Source organism: Anabrus simplex, chromosome 1 (genome assembly GCF_040414725.1).
Source record: "Anabrus simplex isolate iqAnaSimp1 chromosome 1, ASM4041472v1, whole genome shotgun sequence".
Taxonomy (NCBI): domain Eukaryota; kingdom Metazoa; phylum Arthropoda; class Insecta; order Orthoptera; family Tettigoniidae; genus Anabrus; species Anabrus simplex.
This window is the reverse complement of record NC_090265.1, coordinates 1,610,435,633-1,610,453,799: the sequence shown is the minus strand read 5'-3', so window position 1 is coordinate 1,610,453,799 and position 18,167 is coordinate 1,610,435,633. Positions and strand designations below refer to the sequence as shown.

Here is an 18,167-nt window from a genome sequence, read left to right as displayed (position 1 = left end):
ATCACAATACATTTATACAAAATCAAAACACACAGACATACAAAGAAACGATGGAAAAATTTAAGTTGGAATTCCAGAATATCGGTAATGATGACTTCTGTAATTATGTCAAAGAATTCATGAAATTCTTATCGAAAGCCATGCATCAGCTTCCCGAATCCAAAACACCCAGGAGTTACATTTTATGAGATACGGCAGAGAGAAAAGTTACTTAATAATCAACGTAAATTCACGCAATCAAGCAATCCAGAAAGGACGACCAAGAGAGATAGATTAAAGCTCTGTGAGAAGTATGAATACAAAAAACTCAATTCCTATACTACAACCAGAGACGAAAAGCAGTACGTGCGGCAATCAGTGACACTAAAGAGGTCTATAAGGTACATAAAAATAAAACACACAACCACTTTTCCTCTCGTGTTTCAATCCCCAATGATTTGGAAAGATCAACATATACTTCACACACATCTGAAGCAGAATATGTAGAATTTGAATATACAATGAATACTGTCATTTCTAAACAAGAAGTAGAGTATGCAATCAAGAAAATAGCCATTGACACATCCCCTGGCACAGACCATATATTGATGAGGACACTTAAACATGACACGTGTTACGAATTTATAGCATTGATTGCAACAATATGTTAACACGAACACTGGCGCCCGAGATTCTTAAGAGAGCTAGAACCGTGCTTATCCATAAGGGAGGAGACCCCATCAGTCTAAATAACTGGAGACCAATAACCATCTATTCACTAGTGAGAAGAGTAATAGAGTGCATATTAGATACACAACTATGTAGCTATGTGAGGTTTAATGAAAATCAACGTGGCTTCACAAACTTTGCTGGCACTCATATCAACACTTCCATCTTGAAATCCATTCTGTCATCAGCCAAATACTAAAAGGTCGACTGTAAGCTGGTTTTTCTGGATATCACTAAGGCCTTTGAGAATGTAGGTTATAAACACTTGAAGAATGCCCTCTCTTCCCTTGTCCTACCATCAAAACTGTCTGATCTAATAATGGCACAACAAACTAATAATACTACTCATATAGAATCCCATCGCAAGAAGACCAAACCAATTGTTCTCAATAAAGGTATAATTCAGGATTCTCCCTTATCATCGGCACTTTACAACATTGCAACTGACCACATTTTAGAAGAACTTTCATCAACAGAGTTCCAGGAAGAACCCATCGATCTACTTGGCCTACTGCTGAATACTGAATGTGAATCAGTCAATGTCTCACTCCTACAACAACAACTCCGTGAGAAAGAATTCGATGCCTGGTATGCCTTACCACAAAAGGGTAAGGATGTTATACTGTATAATGCCAGGCCTTCCTAATGTAACTATTCTAGGCTTTGCTGATGATACGTTGATTGTAGCAAAAAATGAGACTTCAGCTAGAAAGATCACTGAAATGGCCATCAAGAGATTCGAAGAAGTTGGCCTAACAATCAATATCAACAAATCTGAATCTATTTCCATAGTACAGGGAAGTCCTATCTACAAATCTCTAACATTAGATGGTTACAATGAAATTAAATCTATAATTCCTGCAGAGACAATCTGCTACCTCGAAGTAAACTATCACAATGCTACTGTATTTGATGCTAAATTAATGATGGAAAAACTTAAGAGTAAACTAGGCGCATTAGCATAAACTCCACTACTGCAACCACATCAGAAATTTAATGTGCTATCAACCTACAAATTCCACACTACACCTTTACATCGAATACCTGTGAGTTTCCTGACTGATACTGACAAACTTATCAAAAGCACCTTGAAAGAAGTTCTTCAGCTTCCAATAGATACACCAGACAGCATGTTATACTCCGATAAAAAGTATAAATGACTTGGTCTTTTCAAGTGTGGTGAGAGGCATATCTACAGCACACAAATGCATGCCAAGTTCTCCAACAATCTAACAATATACACATTAACCATACCAGAGACCTCCATACAGAAACAGAGAAGTGCTTTGTAAAACTTGGCCTACTCCTGAATACTGAATACGAATCAGTCAAGGTCTTGCTCCTACGACAACAACTCCGTGAGAAATAATTTGATGCCTGGTGCGCCTTACCACAAAAGGGTAAGAAGGGTGTTATACTGTATAAGGAATATGCACCAGACAATCATTGGGTAAGGAAACAGTAGTGACTGAAGAAATGCCATAAAACTGACAGCAAATGTAGTTCCAGTTAGTGCATTACCTGGAAGGTCCCAAGACAATAGCCACTGTCGGCATTGCCACAGTGAGATTGAAACACTTGGTCATATCTTGAGTTCCTGTCCATTTAATGACACCCTACGGAATTCACAACATCATCGTATACGATCTATGATTGCTGAAGCCCTGAGAGAAAAGCATTATACAGTCTACGAGGAGGTACACTGATTGTCTCAGACAGGGTCAAGCCAGCGGATTGATATGATAGCTGTACCACCGGGCTCAAGTAAAGAGTTCATAATAAACCCCACAATTAGAACCGAAGCATCATCCACTCAACCACATAATGTACACAAAGAGAAATGTGATATATATATGACCCTACAATTCCATACTATGCGGAGAAATATCATCTGGATTGATGATAGGAGCACGAGGCACCATGACTCACACATTTCACAACTTTTGTAAGAAATTTAATTTGCATAACCAATTTATTAAGGACACTGGGTTGGCAGCTCTGAAAGGGTCATTAGCAATAGTAAAAAAATCATCTATACTCTTAGCTATAACTTTGTCCTATGAGAAATTCCTCATCGATTTAAAAATTATTGACTGATAGACATTTTAAAAAAAAATTATTAAGTAGGCTTTACTATAGAATACCTATAATTTATGGACATATTTTAAACTACCCTTGTAATTATTAATAACATTTTCAAGTAAGTTTTGTCTTTTTGGCAGCCTCCAAATGGGAGAAGCAGAAATAAATGCATTCTTCTCTCTCTCTCTCTCTACAGTAGAACCAGTAATTTTATCAGTTCTGGATGAAGTACTTTCTTACCTCTCCAGTATTTCCAAATTTCATTCTTGTACCAAAGATGCTCTTAAAGTTAAACAAATGTATTTCTGTCCCTACCCACTGTAGGGAGTCGTTTCAGTAAATGCGAAAATGTAGTTCACTCAAAGACATCAAGGCTCATCGATGAGATATTTTGAGAACCAATTAATTTATTTGCAAAGTAAATGGCAAATTATTTGAAATGCTAAAAGTCATTAACTAAAATAAAAATTATGGAAAGTGATCATTTCAAAAGTTCCAAGGTATCATGTTTAGTCTCATCTAGTGAAGACAGCCACTTTAATGTCTCTATGCTAAAAAGCACACACAAAATGAAGTTATCTTTTCTTTGTAAACTCTGCATGATTCAGGAAAAAATGTCAGTTATTTCCTTAAGACTAGCATTCAGTAAAGTAATTGTAATTTTACTGATTACTTGTTGAGGAATAATTTATAATTTTAATTGAGAAAAATATTTCTCAGGTAACTGTAATTCAGCCAAACTGCTTTTTTCTTGTACTCTTCTCATCACTAATTATGACTGAGATGCATTTCTTATGGCAGCCAGTGTTATTATGTAGCCTTGCTGTAGTATGATAGCCATTGCTATGCTACATTTCCTAAATCATTTTGGTTCATAACAAGTGCTAATGGTATAGCCATATTGGAACACCAGATAACGTAAGATCTTTGAAGTTAAGCAGCATCGTTTGTGGTGTCCGGCTCCATGCCTAAATGGTTAGCGTGCTGGCCTTTGGTCACAGGAGTCCCGGGTTCAATTCCCAGAAGGGTCGAGAATTTTAACCATAATTGGTTAATTTCGCTGGCACAGGTCTGGGTGTACTGTATGTGTCATCTTCATCATCATTTCATCCTCATCACAATGCACAGGTCACCTATAGGCGTTAAATCAAAAGACCTGCATCTGGTGAGCCGAACTTGTCCTCGGACACTCCCGGCACTAAAAGCCATACCCCATTTCATTTCATTTTTAATTTGTGGTCAACACTTGAATGAATAGCCTATGTGTTGTTGGCTACAGGAGGAGTGAAATGCAACTGATAAGCCTACTGCAAGTAATCTCTAGCTCAGGATAGCTGATCAGTCACCCCGGCCTAGTTGGGAGCATTGACTAGGTTGCCAACATTCAGGTTTAGATTAAGCACTTCGTTTAATTTTGATGTACCGAGATTCTTATGTGTGATAATTTTCCATCCTCATAAATCCTGTGAGATACAACAGTGGAAAACCTGTTTGTTTTATATTTTGCACACCACTGTACTTCCATGAATTAACCACTTGCACTTAGATCATTATTCATTTTTGAAACATTTTGTTCTTCTCTGAAATGTGCATAAAACTAATTTAAACTGCATTTTATTTCAGAAAAAAGAATTTCTTTAGTAACTCCAGAAGAACCAAGAAAGAGAGTCCGGGCAAACACCATTAATTCGGATTATGAATACGATCATGATGTTGATTGTCACTCTATGTATGGTTTTGAAACTCCATTGGTTTCACATCGCACTTTTGGATCTTCAGTACAACTTGCTGGTAAATAAGATATTATATGAACAGTTGGTTTCTTCTTCTTCTTCTTCTTCTTCTTCTTATTATTATTATTATTATTATTATTATTATTATTATTATTATTATTATTATTATTATTATTATTATTATTATTATTATTATTATTCTCTTTCCATTATATCCTGCTAAGGACCCTATGCCAATTCCAATTCCTCAGCCTTCAATGTTTTCTCTTCTTTTCTTTCCAATACTCTATCTTTTCATTGTGTTTCTTCTTTCTCTCCTCAAACCACTTTGTGCCAGTGTTCTTTATCATTTTGCTTTGGAATCCTTCCATATTTAACATTTTATTTCAAAAAATACCTTTTTCATTGGTTTTTCTTTTCTTATGTTATTTTTTTGCAAAATCTTTCTTGACTTCTTATTATTACCTAAAAGAGATAAATTTAACATGAAGATTATTTTGTTCTTAACATTTCTGAACATCCTGTGTGCATGTCCTGTATATGGCTTTTTAAGTTAGATGAAGACATTTACAATTTTACTATTCAGTTAAACGATTTTTTTCACAAACAACTGTCCTGAAATGAAACTTCATTATTATAGACTGGGTGAAATGTGTGACAGTGTAAAGAATTTGAACTACTCCACACCAGCTGTCAGTGAAGAGATGATGTGGAATGATATTAGTAGATGAATAATCTTGAATGGATTCTTAAAAGTAGGATTGTGATAGTATACATATCACACCCTCGTACAGTATTCAGAAGTAAGAGATTATTATTGTCAGTATTCTATTTATTATTATTATTATTGTTATTATTATTATATTTATTATTGTTATTATTATTATTATTTAATTTGTATATTTATTTCTAATATTTTAAGCTGAAAGGTCTTCATATGTGATATGAGTGATTTGTTTTGTACAAATGGATGGGAAAGCAGTGCTATTTCCTGCTCGGAAAACTTGGATGAGTCATGTGGATAATCCAGAGTCTGATGATGCGGCCTGGTTATTATTGCCATGGGATCTGGAAGTGGTTTGGGCGTGGTCTTGGCAAGAGGATCTTTTATTCATGATTGGATGGCCAGGATTAATCTAGACATATCATGTGAGAGGAAGGGGGAAGCTGATGTCTATATAGGATGATCAAACGATGGAGAAGACTTGAGGGACTTCAAACTTCGGCGAAGAGAATGGACCTCAAACTTTGGTGGACTAGACTTGACTTGAAACAGCAGTAGAGAGGAGATGTAACTTTTGTGGAGCGTGGTCTTATTACGTTTGTGGACTGTGGTTGACCTACAAATTATGGAGTGCTTAGGCACTTGGTATTGTATCAGTTGTGGAGGCTTGGTATTATATGCTGGTGGGTCCTGTATCTCAGACTTCCCATTATTTAAGTTCTGGAAGAGCAAGTGTGTGTTGCTCGAGTGAATGTATCTTTAAACCAAGTGTATGCAAGTCGTATTGATACACAGAGTCCGTGAAGGGTACTTATCGACATATATGTGCTGACTGCAAAGTGTAGCTTGGTCTTCGCTTATGAGTTCCACTGTTTTTGTTGTTGTTGTTGTTGTTGTTGTTGTTGTTGTAAATATGGAGTCTTCCAGCAGTATTTTGCAAGTGTATTTTGTGTATATTTTGGTGTGTTGATGAGGTGCTCCCGCACGGATGTTATTCAGAAAATAGTTAGTTATTTTTAGAATCAGTAGAGTTTTTGATGAACCTAGGTGCAGTTCATTTATTATTTTTATGAATTTATTTTATTTTAATTATGTTAGTAATTTATTCAGTTATTTCTTCATATACTTTGAATTAGATTACAATTTACACCCAAGCGTGAGGAAATTAAGTATTTTATTTTATTTTATTCATATTTGATTATTTTAATCACATTACAATTAATTATTATTATTAATATTGTTATTTACAGTAAATTGTAATTGGCTGCCCAACATGGAGCTGAATGATTGGTACATCTGTTAGGCCTATAAGCATAGGTGCACTTGCCAGGTGTGGATGGAATTCTAAAATCTATGTCAGTGAAGAGTTTTATATGTACATGATATGTATTTTGGGGCATGTAGAAATGTTTTAGCGAGTTAAATATTATAAAATTGAGAAATAGAGAGGTTGTTAAAGTTGTAGGTACTATGAATCAGGATAAGAGAGGTCAAAAGAATTCCACCATATCGAGTCTATCTAATTTAAGTGAGAGTAGTGAAATGGCTAATACTAGTAAAGATCAATCGGCAACAATAGGTGAGGAATCAAATAACCTGTCTCAGACTCAGCATGTAGAGAATCATGGGGAGGCTTTAACTCTTAGTATGTCTAAATTGCAATTTAATCAGTTGTCCAGTTAAATCAATAAAAAAAGCAATAATCAGAGTGTTGAATTACACAGTAAGACTGATGAATTGTCCAGTAGGATGGATAGTCAGAGTAAGGAGTTAAATTCAGTGAGTGTTGAATTAAATGTTGTTAATAGGATTGACAGTCAGAGTAAAGAGTTGAAGAGTGAATTGAGTTTTTTAAGTAATTAAATATACAGTATTAATAGTGAATTAGATGCATTACAAATAATAAACTTCATTCCGGTTCCATATTGACTTTGAATATCTAGGTCGAAAGTTTAAAAGAATTCAATTATATTAGGTCCACCTATTCAGTACATTTCTGCCATTTATTAAATGGTCTGTTTAGAAGTTACATAGTTGTTTAAAATACCTTGGACATGTTTCGACCTGACTCAGAGGTCATCATCAGCAAAATAACAAAGAAGAAAGACATATGACAAAAACAGTGATGCATAAAAATCTGACATAAAACATAGTCAACAAATGCAATGGGAGTTTATGTTAAAATGTTCATAGCTTCAATATTAAAAATATATTCAATAAGTACAATGGAAAACTGTTAAAAATATACATGGATTCTAACTAGGACAAAATAAGTTGATAGTGTACCAGATGAAAATAAATAAGTCAAAAACAAAAGTAATGGAGTGCAATCGAATGAAGGCAGGTGATGTAGGAAACATTAGATTAGGAAATGAAGTCTTAAAGGAAGTAGATGAATATTGTTACTTGGGTAGTGAAATAACTAACGATGGCAGAAGTAAGGAGGACATAAAATGCAGACTAGCACAAGCAAGGAAGAGCTTTCTTAAGAAAAGAAATTTGCTCACTTCAAACATTGATATCGAAATCAGAAAGATGTTTTTGAAGACTTTTGTGTGGAGCGTGGCATTGTATGGAAGTGAAACATGGATGATAACTAGCTCAGAAAGAAAGAGAATAGAAGCTTTTGAAATGTGGTGTTACAGAATAATGTGGAAGGTGAGATGGATAGATGAATCACGAATGAAGAGATACTAAATCGAATTGGTGAGAGGAGATTGATTTGGGTAAATTTGAAGAGAAGAAGAGATAGAATGATAGGACACATCTTAAGACACCCAGGACTTGTTCAGTTGGTTTTTGAAGGAAGTGTAGGTGGTAAGAACAGTAGGGGTAGACCAAGGTGTTAATATGACAAGCAGATTACAGCAGATGTAGCATGCAATAGTTACGTAGAAATAAAAAGGTTAGCACAGGATAGGGTGGCATGGAGGGCTGCATCAAACCAGTCTATGGACTGATGACTCAAACACACACAACAGTGTGGGTTCAGGCATATCTAGTACAATATTAACTTGGCTGGAGGAAATGCTTAAAAAACTAGTTAAGTCAAAGTTAGATGTTGTTCTAATCTGTCGTATTTCTAGAAAACGGAGTGAAGTTTATAAAAGATGCATTGTATTGCATTATCGAGAACACAAGTATAGCCAGGATCTGAAAGTGGAAATAAAAAGCCGAGTATGAGAATGAAAAAATGAAGTAGAGGTTAAAGATAGTACACTAGAGTCCCGTTAATCTGAACCCCATTAATCCGAAAGTCCGGTTAATCCGAACTGAAATATTCAATTTTTTTAAAAAAATTCTTCTTATTGAAATGAAAGAACGTATTATAGAATTAAGATTTACTTGCATTTTATTAGTCATATTTTACTAGAATAACTTAATGTAAACATAATTACACATCATAAACAATCAATCACTGGTAGTTGTTTATCTTTCCAAAGTCCGTTAGTTTCTTTTGCCGCAGTGATTGGAACCCACTCGAAGATGCAGTGTTAAACCAACATCTCATAAACATGATGTCAGTGGGCGTATCAGCGGAGTGTTGCTCGATGTAGCGTATGGCAAGTTCTAAGGCTGCCGCGGCATCTGAATGTGACACTAGTTGTTCTTTGTGATCTTCTTCATCGTCACTCTGTTCCTCATCAACTCCAGATTCTTTCTTCACCATAGCTACAATTTCTTGGTCTGTTTGTAATTGATGACAGTCAGCTTCCATCCACTCGCTAATGTCATTTTCATTGTCGTTTTCTCCTCTACAGGTTCTTAACTACCCTACTGTAATTTTATACAGTATTTTATTAATGTAACTGCTAAAGAAGGGACATTTCAAATTACAGTATGTACTGTACAGTATTGTAGAAACTATTTTCCTCAGACGGTTGAGGCGCTGGCTTTCTTACCCCAACTTGGCAGGTTCGATCCTGCCTCAATCCTGTGGTATTTGAAGTTGCTCAAATACGTCAGCCTCGTGTAAGTAGATTTACTGACACATAAAAGATCTTCTGCGGGAGAAAATCCCGGCACCTAGGCGTCTCCAGAAACAGTAAAAGTAGTTAGCGGGACATAAATACAATAACATTATTATTAGAAAATATGTTCCAGTTAATCCGAAAATTTTGTAATCCAAACAGACTCCGGTCCCAATTAGTTTGGATTAATGAGACTCTACTGTATTAGTATCCCATTCTTTGGTGTGCATAGGACTGAATTGAAGAATGTCTTCAGATTTTTTTTAATTTTTTTATTCTGATATTGCTTTGACCAAACGATCTGTATATATCTAGCGGTTTGGGACAACTGATGGCAATTGCATAGTATTAAACACTTGAAATGCAGCTATTTTCTTTGAAGACCTTGAGAAAAATATTGTGTATCCAGATAGAACTTCAAAGAATGCATTTCTTAATGCCTTTAACAGACTGTTTTAGTACTAAGTTTAGCTTCTGTGCATAGAGGTACACAAATAAGGCTGACTGATATTTGGCAAGAGTAATCTGTTTTAGTCCGTTATGTGCTCCAGCCATAACAGAGCACCCATCATACTTTTGAGCAACTAATTATGTCACTAACTTGGAATTCAGTGATTAAACTGAAATCATGCCTAGTCAGAGAAACAGCAGAGCAATCAGTACTTACATTAATGAACCCAATAAATCTCTGCTGAATATCATCATTTGTAACATAAGCACAAAAGAAAGCTGAGATGTTTGTGTTAAGTCCACCACTTCATATTCTTTCACAGATACAAATGGTCCTTCTTTGATCTCCTCTTTTATTTAATTTAACAAAACAGCTCAGTCTGAATCGATTAACTCTTTCTGGATATCATGGGAAGTACCAAGATAGGCAGGAGAACATTCCAAGTGGTTCTGTAATTTTTCATCATAAGTGGCTCCGTAATGGGGCAATTCGGCAAAATTTCCTCTGTTGAGTCATGGTTTCCAGTATGGTTCTTAAAAGACAGCTCTTGTTCTGCCAGGAATCAAACAGCATCTATTAGACAATTAACTACAGTATATACCCATTTGCTTTGATTTTTTCACAAGGTTTGTCCCAATTAATTTTGAAGGCAAGGCTAGGGAATTCCTCTATTCTAGTGTTACCAAACTTCAGTAAAGTTATTTTGGAATCAACATAGTCTACAGACTGCTCATGTTGCTAAGTACATAATAACTATTAACATCACAAACTCCCTTTGTTGTCTGTTGAGCAAGGCCAGCAATACTAGGAACACCGCTTCTTACGGCCACACAGCTATGTATCATTTGTGTACCAGGAATCATTAAAATGACGCATTTTGCCGTTTCTTTCTGTTACCATAGGTGATATAGTATGTCTAGGAGTGGGTCTCCCAGTGTGTATGATTTGTATCTAAGCAGCAAGAGTTCGGCTAGAGAATGAATACCATATGTTAATAAGTCCTCAATAACACAGCTGCATTTGTCCTGCATCATAACTGAATCTCCTTTTAACAAGAAGAAAGCCACAGCAAGCACAAGACACGCTCCTAACAATCACCAATGAACACTGCATATAATTACTGTTAAGTTAGCCTCTCGACTGAGGCAAACACGCAAGCCTGGTTACCAGCATGGTCAGCTCTTTGCTGTGTTTCTGAATGCATCGAATGTGCAAGCGGGCCCTGACTAAATTCAAGCTCCTCATGTTTGCCTTGGCAAAACAGCAAACAAAGCGCATAGTTGGCATATCTTTATCATGCGACAGATGTGAAAGTTTTGTCACTTAAAGTGGTATTTATGCGAAAGAGAATTAGGTTTTGTGGTTGTTAATGTAGTATACGGTATGAAATAAACTATTTATACGCCATAATATTATGTAGTCATATTCATTGATCTTTCATCTTAGATGGTGTTAGCCCAGCTAACTCGGCAAACATAGAACCGCTGCACCTGATGGATTGGGGTTATTTACCAAGGGAGACGTTCGATAAATTTCCACCTTCCTTGAAATCATTTAAGAAAAGATTAGGTAAACTACTACCTGCGTCTCACAGGAAGTCGTGGCAGCTTGTAGGTACGGCACGAGTAACAGATACCACACTCTTAAGCTACAAACATTAGTCGTGATAAACAGTGCGAGCTCTCTGAAAGAGATGGGTGTTCATTATTAAACTGTTTATTATGCAGTACTTACAGTAAATGGGTAACTAGAGTGCAATTGCAATACCAATTTGAAACTCCACCGCAGCACCTCAGTTCACAAGAATCACTGCAGATGGAGGATGTTTCTTGTCAGGCCTTCAGAATGCTTACCCTCCGCACCCCTTACCCCGCATGCACGCGACTTCTCGTCAGACGACCATAGCATTGATAACAAATCTGCCACCTGGGAGACGGCCCTAAATGCAGATCAGTGTTGATTGATTGATTGATTGATTGATTGATTGATTGATTGATTGATTGATTGATTGATTGATTGATTGATTGATTGATTGATTGATTGATTGATTGATTGATTGATTGATTGATTGATTGATTGATTGATTGATTGATTGATTGATTGATTGATTGATTTTAAATAAAGTGTTTTTGATTTTTGTAGTCATTGTAATAAAGTTTTAAAATATAGCTTTTCTTGATAAAATTACAATTTGTGCTTCATTAAAAAAGGCTCTTTTTTTTATCAAAGAAAGTAGACAACTCCATTGTTCATGAATATAAAACATACTTCATAAAACTAATAAGGAACTTTTAACACTTTTCTTACAGCAAAAAGAAAAACCTCAACAGTATCATTTAATCGAAGTGTATCCCAAGTTGATGATGGTGTACAACCAGGAACACTCAAAGTAAAGCATGCTCCTAGCAATTATTCATGGTGGGAATCAGTGGAAACTGTTAATCTTGGAAGCAGTGTTAAGATATTTGATGAGAAGCCATACTTCCCCTTGAAACAAAATTTCTACAATGATGAAGAATTAAAAGATAAAAAGAAACCAGAAAATGAACCTTTACCTTCATTACCAATTAAAATTGTTGTTGAAGATACTGAAAAATTGAATAACAACAATAAGACAAGGTAAGTGTTTACACGTAACTTTGGACTAATACAAGGTCTGAAAACCCTCTTGGGACCAATGACTTAGATGTTAGGCCCCTTTAAACAACAAGTAGATAACCCTTTTATTATGTGCCATAAAACAGGAATCACTGCCCGTAATATGAAAGTTTCACATTTGTTTTATATGGGACGTTGTCATTTCAACTAAGGTGTCAAGAATCTTCCTCAACAGAATCTATATATATAAAATAAGAGTTTTGTCTGTACATTGCTCAGAATTTGAAAATAATGGTATTTCTGTGTCAATCATGTCCACAGTAACAAGAAAATGCAGTTTTTACTTTTCCGTAATTTCTGTCTGTCTGTCTGTCTGTCTGTCTATCTGTCTGTCTGTCTGTACACACATCACGAGAAAACGGCTCAAGAGAATTTAATAAAAATCGGTATGTAGAGTCGGGGGGTGAGCCGCTACAATCTAGGCTATAAATTATTTTATTCACACTGAATGAAATGGTAGTTTAGGGGAAGGCCTAAAATTCATTCTCAAATATTTATATTATTAGTGGTCATATTGACAAATACTACATACCGGTAACTAAAGTTATATAGAATTAAATTTCTGATCATTTACGTCTTATGCATTTTTACCATACCGGCTATTCATGAATTTGGATTTTTGTTGCTAAGTCCATATCAACGCCGAGCCCCGACAAAATGGGTAAACAGAATTTAATGAAAATCAGTATATAGAGTCTAGGAATAAGAAACTACAGTTTCAGATATAAACAATGTTATTCACCCTGGGTGAAATGGTAGTTTAGGGGAAAGCACCTAAAATTTAATTTTTAAATACGTATGTTCTTGGTCCTATGGAAAAGTACTACATAACAAAAGTTATAGAGAATATAATTTCTGATCATTTGTGTTTTATTCAGTTTTACCGTACTGACTATGATAAGAGTGGTATTTCAGAACTGGAAGACAATTAATAATGTGAAGGCCTACAATATTGAAAGCATAACATAGATCAACAATAACATTACACTGACCGTTGTTTGTTGTAATGTTCTTTGTCTCTTATGCTGACATTCAACTCCGACAGATGGGATTACTGCTGCGTACCGAGTATAACAGCCTAGCTGAATATTGGCGGGAAATAGCTGATGAGTTAGATAACTTTCTTCTTTAGCATGCCAATCCTCTGGTTCATACATTTTCTGATACTGCTGGTACGTAAAACACTGGTTCATCATAGTATGCCAGCTATTCGATACCTACTCTGACACGCTGTTTTGAATGAGCTGTGTGCGCACTTAAGTCAGAGGCTCAGTTAGTAGTAGTAGGAGTAGTAGTATGAACTGGTCTGGAACTACAGTTTAGCCCTATACCAAATTATAGTACCACAATTCACTAAATAACTCAAAATTCAACCCTGAAAAGAGCCGTTTCTTAGGAAAAGCTTCTTCCTCTTCACTTTCATTAAATCTACATTAATTTTATTCCAAATTAGCAGCGAAGATGTGGTTTCTTCTCTGGCTTGGAGAAAAAATTGCCTCTACGTCAGATAGTTCTTTCCTCCGCCAGTGTAGTGAATTGAGATTTTCCGACTCATCGGGTACTCCCAGGAAACAGATAAGTAAACAGTCTTAGTTTTTGCCCTGGAACTATCCACTATTTGAAACCCCCTCCACCCCGCCGAAAAAACGACGAAGATTGTTCACGGATCACGGATGTCTGCGTCTTGGTCATTCCAGCTCTGTAGCTTTGGACTGTTAGTTCGGCAGCATAGTACTGTTCGTTAAAAGTGAGAAAATGTGTGGTTTTTCATTTAATCAAGTATTTCATATGAAGGCATTGCTTTTAATCGCACCATTCCTACTGACGTCATTGTAATGACCCATGTTCATTTCAGTTGGGAAAACCACTAAGAGAGTCTTTCTGAGAATCTATAAAGGCAGGCGGAGAGTGAGTGTCTGCCATTATAATGAAAACTCCCCAACCTGATTGTGACTGACAGTAGGCAAGCTGGCCTACCATTACAATGAAAATTCCCTAACCCAGTCTTCATATGAGAAAAGACATTGGTGACTTGCCTGTCGTGCTTCTAGGGCAACTTTAAGAGCTATGCAACTTTGTACAATCTTGCTCACAACGTTTACACTACCTAACCTAGAATTCTGTATAAAATTTAGAATTCCATAGCAAAGCACGGGTACATCAGCTAGTCTTCAATATAATTACTACCAATACCTCTCGTTGCCAAATACTTAAAATATTGAAAATTCTTAAGTATATTTTTCCAACAGCCAGTCTTATGAAACCTACCAATCATATATAGAGTACAAGTCTGTCGGTACCCGTATATAGTTTATAAAATAACATGTCCTGACTGACTGGCTGGTTCATCATCTCCGAGCTGAAACCACCATAAATTTTTTTTTTTTCAGTGGTTTCATTTCATAATGTAGAGACTCTCTAAGAAGGGATTTCTCAAAATTCAATCCCTAAAGGGGGTTTAAAGTATAAAGGGAGAAACATTATTTGTGGTGAAGTGAGAAAAATCTATTTACGAGGAAGGCTGGACGCGATGTGCTAGCCTCCCTTTTTTTGTCCCCATGCTCGTCCATTCTTGTGGCGACATCAAAAATTTTTTATGAGGGAGGCTGGACACATCTATTGACTTAAATCATGGTAAAAGTACTCCAAAATGTAAATAATTAAACATATGTTTCATATTCTTGGAAATCAACCCAAAAAGGAGTAGCTGGTATGGTATAAAAGTTTGTATTGGAAAAATATTTGTGGTAGGATTTTCTTGAAATTTAGCATAAATACTCTACAACACACAAATAACAAAACACTAACTGATGTTCCTGTGCTTTGTTACAGAATGATCAGGCCGCAGACAGCCTTGAACACTCCTCTGCCATATTCCGTTAAGTTTTCACACTGCTCATTCCAATCAGTACGTCAGAGTAGGGATCAAATAGCTGAAATACTATGATGAACCAGTGTGTTATGGACCAATAGTTATCAGAAAATGTATGAACCAGAGGAATAGTATGCTAGAAAAAAGAAAAGTTTTCTAACTGCTAATATTCAGGCAGGCTGTTTTACTCGGGACGCAGCAGTAATCCCATATATTGGAGATGAGTGGCAGCAGAAGGACATCACAACAAACAGTGGTCAATGTATTATTATTGTTGATCAATTTTATGAGCCTTCAAAAACCGTAAAAGTAGTTAGTGGCATGTAGAAACAATAACAATTTTATGAGTTTTTGATATTGTAGGCCTTTCTAGAATGTCTGCCTGTGCTTATACCACCAAGCTAATGAGGTCACAATAACTCAACGCATTATGCAAAGTCTATAGATTATTATAATGCATGTTATTGTATTATAATGATGGGTTCTAATTTCTTCATTAATTGTTGCTCATTAATTTCAGCATGACCATTGTTCTCATTCTGTTCTTATCCAATTTATTTATCAAAGGACATAGTCATACAAAAGAATTCAACTAAAGTCTTTGTCACTGCTCCATTCTGTAGCCTCAAAGACATCACTGTGGCTGACATGATAAACTCTCAGCTCACAATCCTTTACAACGAGCTAGATGATCAGGACTTCATCACTGCAATCACATATGAGGAAGGAAGTTTTACCCTATTTGAACAAGTCAGTTGGGCAGAATTCATGTTTCGTGAAAGCCCTGTTTGAGTTTTCCATTCATACCATGATGTACCCTATTTTCCAGTTCTCGAGAGAGAGTCACATGTACTGGAACCATACTCTAATTGTGGTCTTACCAGCAACTTATGTATATGTACCCTCTTGTTTGAATCCTTACAACAGCCTTTTAACACCATTATATCTATTTGAAGAAATCTGTAGCCTTTATTTAAAACCTCAATATGATTACCCCAATGAAGACCTTGGATAAGATCCACAAGACACCAAAGCTTCAGTGAAATATATTACATGGACACATTTATATTTGAACAACTACTGTCATCTAAATGTTCCTTGGAAGACATTAATATGATGTGGCCTTCATTACAACTCACCCTTGATCTTTATTACAGCTCAAAATCTGTATGCGGTACTGTCTACTAGGTGTCGGAACATCTCATCATCATCATCGTAATTCATCATTGATCTGGGCTGTTGCCCAGGTGGCAGATTCCCTATATATTGTTTACCTAGCCTTTTCTTAAATGGTTTCAAAGAACTTGGAAATTTATCAAACATTTCCCTTGATAAATTGCTTCAAATATTCCTCTTCCAATAAATGAATATTTGCTCACATTTGTCCTCTTGAATACCAACTTTTTCCTCATATTATGATCTTTCATACCTTTAATTACTCCAAGTTTATTCATTCACTAATGTCATTCCACACCAACTCTCTACTGACAGCTCAGAACATACCACTTAGTTGAGTAGCTTGTCTCCTTACTCACAAGTTTTCCCAACTCAAAGTTGCAGCATTTTCATAACACTACTTGTTTTGTTCGAAACACCGAGAACAAATCGTGCTGCTTTCCTCTGAATCTTTTCCAGTTCTCAAGAGAGAGTCACATATACTGGAACCATACTCTAATTGTGGTCTTACCAATGACTTATGTACCCTCTTATTTGCATCCTTACGAAAGCCTCTTAACACCATTATATCTATTTGAAGAAATCTGTAACCTTTGTTTACAACCTCAATATGACTACCCCAATGAAGATCTTTCCTTATATTAACACTTGCTGAGTTAACTCAAGCTGTAAGTCTCACTAAGGGAAAAGTCTTCTCAGTTTTAATTTCTGTACTGATGAACTGACGGTATCTCTTTGGGATCACTGTAAGTACTTAAAGTGAAATGGCAGACCATTCTTTCTGCAGCACTGTACAGCTTAATTTATTAGTGATGTGGCTCATTCAGGTCTGGAGCAAAATTGCCTTCTAGTCCATATCAAAAGTATTCAACAGGGCTGAGTTTGGGGCTCTACACTGGCTGGTTCCATCTCTGGAACTTTTTTGTCCACAAACCACTCTCAAACAAATCCTGATTTATGAAAGAGAGCGAGTGATCGTGATCATCTTTGAACTAGTCTCCTACTGTAGACAGCATACAGCTACTCAATATGTCCTTATACCATGATATTGCAAGAAGACTAAGTCACTTCCATGAAAATCACCTCCATAATGTCACCCCACCTCCACTAAATTTCGCTGTGAGCACTGTACAGGCTAGCACTATATCATTCAGCTGGCATTTGGCACTTCCAAACTCTCCCATCTGACTGCCACATGATATAGAGAGATTCATTACTCCAAATCATGTCTCTTCAGTTGTCCACAGACCTATGACAGACTCACTAGCAAAATGTGTTTATGGGCAGGTGCCTGATGTTGACCCCAGTCCTCATATCTCCTGGCACATAATCATGGTACTACCTGCACAGTTAGTGGCACTGCAGAATCCATGAGTGATGATGGCATCACACAAAGTCATGTGATTTTCCCATACTACCTTCTTCAATGCTTGTTTGTTTTCAGTTGTGTCTTCCCATTTTCACTTCTCAATCACATCCCTGATAGTCAAGTTGTACAACATGGGAAGGGCAGAAATTGTTCTGACGAATTGCTTACTGATGTGGCAACAAATGACCATTCAAACTTTGAAGACACTAAACTCTCTTGCTTCACCCATTCTGCAGGTATCTTGTAGCACTGAAAAACATTGAGCCCTTAGCAGCAGCATCAGCAGTGCAGCAGCAGTTGTAGTGACATCTAGGCTCTAGTTTATGTGTACAGAGATGAAACTGACTATTTATGATCTGAGAGTGCAATTGCATCCCATATTTCTGATCATTTCCTGTAGAAGCATAATTATTTTGCTCTCAC

The 18,167-nt window shown here is 36.2% G+C and overlaps 1 protein-coding gene across 3 annotated transcripts in view; it reads left to right on the top strand.

Moving 5' to 3' along the window:
* Positions 1 to 18,167, top strand: part of LOC136858589 (uncharacterized) — a 332,089-nt gene that overhangs the window by 292,342 nt on the left and 21,580 nt on the right. For all 3 annotated transcript variants that reach the window (XM_068225628.1, XM_067138262.2, XM_067138263.2), the window contains exons 6-7: positions 4,414 to 4,581; positions 11,979 to 12,288. In XM_068225628.1, coding sequence (XP_068081729.1) covers positions 4,414 to 4,581; positions 11,979 to 12,288 — 478 coding nt within the window. The remainder of the gene's footprint in view (positions 1 to 4,413; positions 4,582 to 11,978; positions 12,289 to 18,167) is intronic.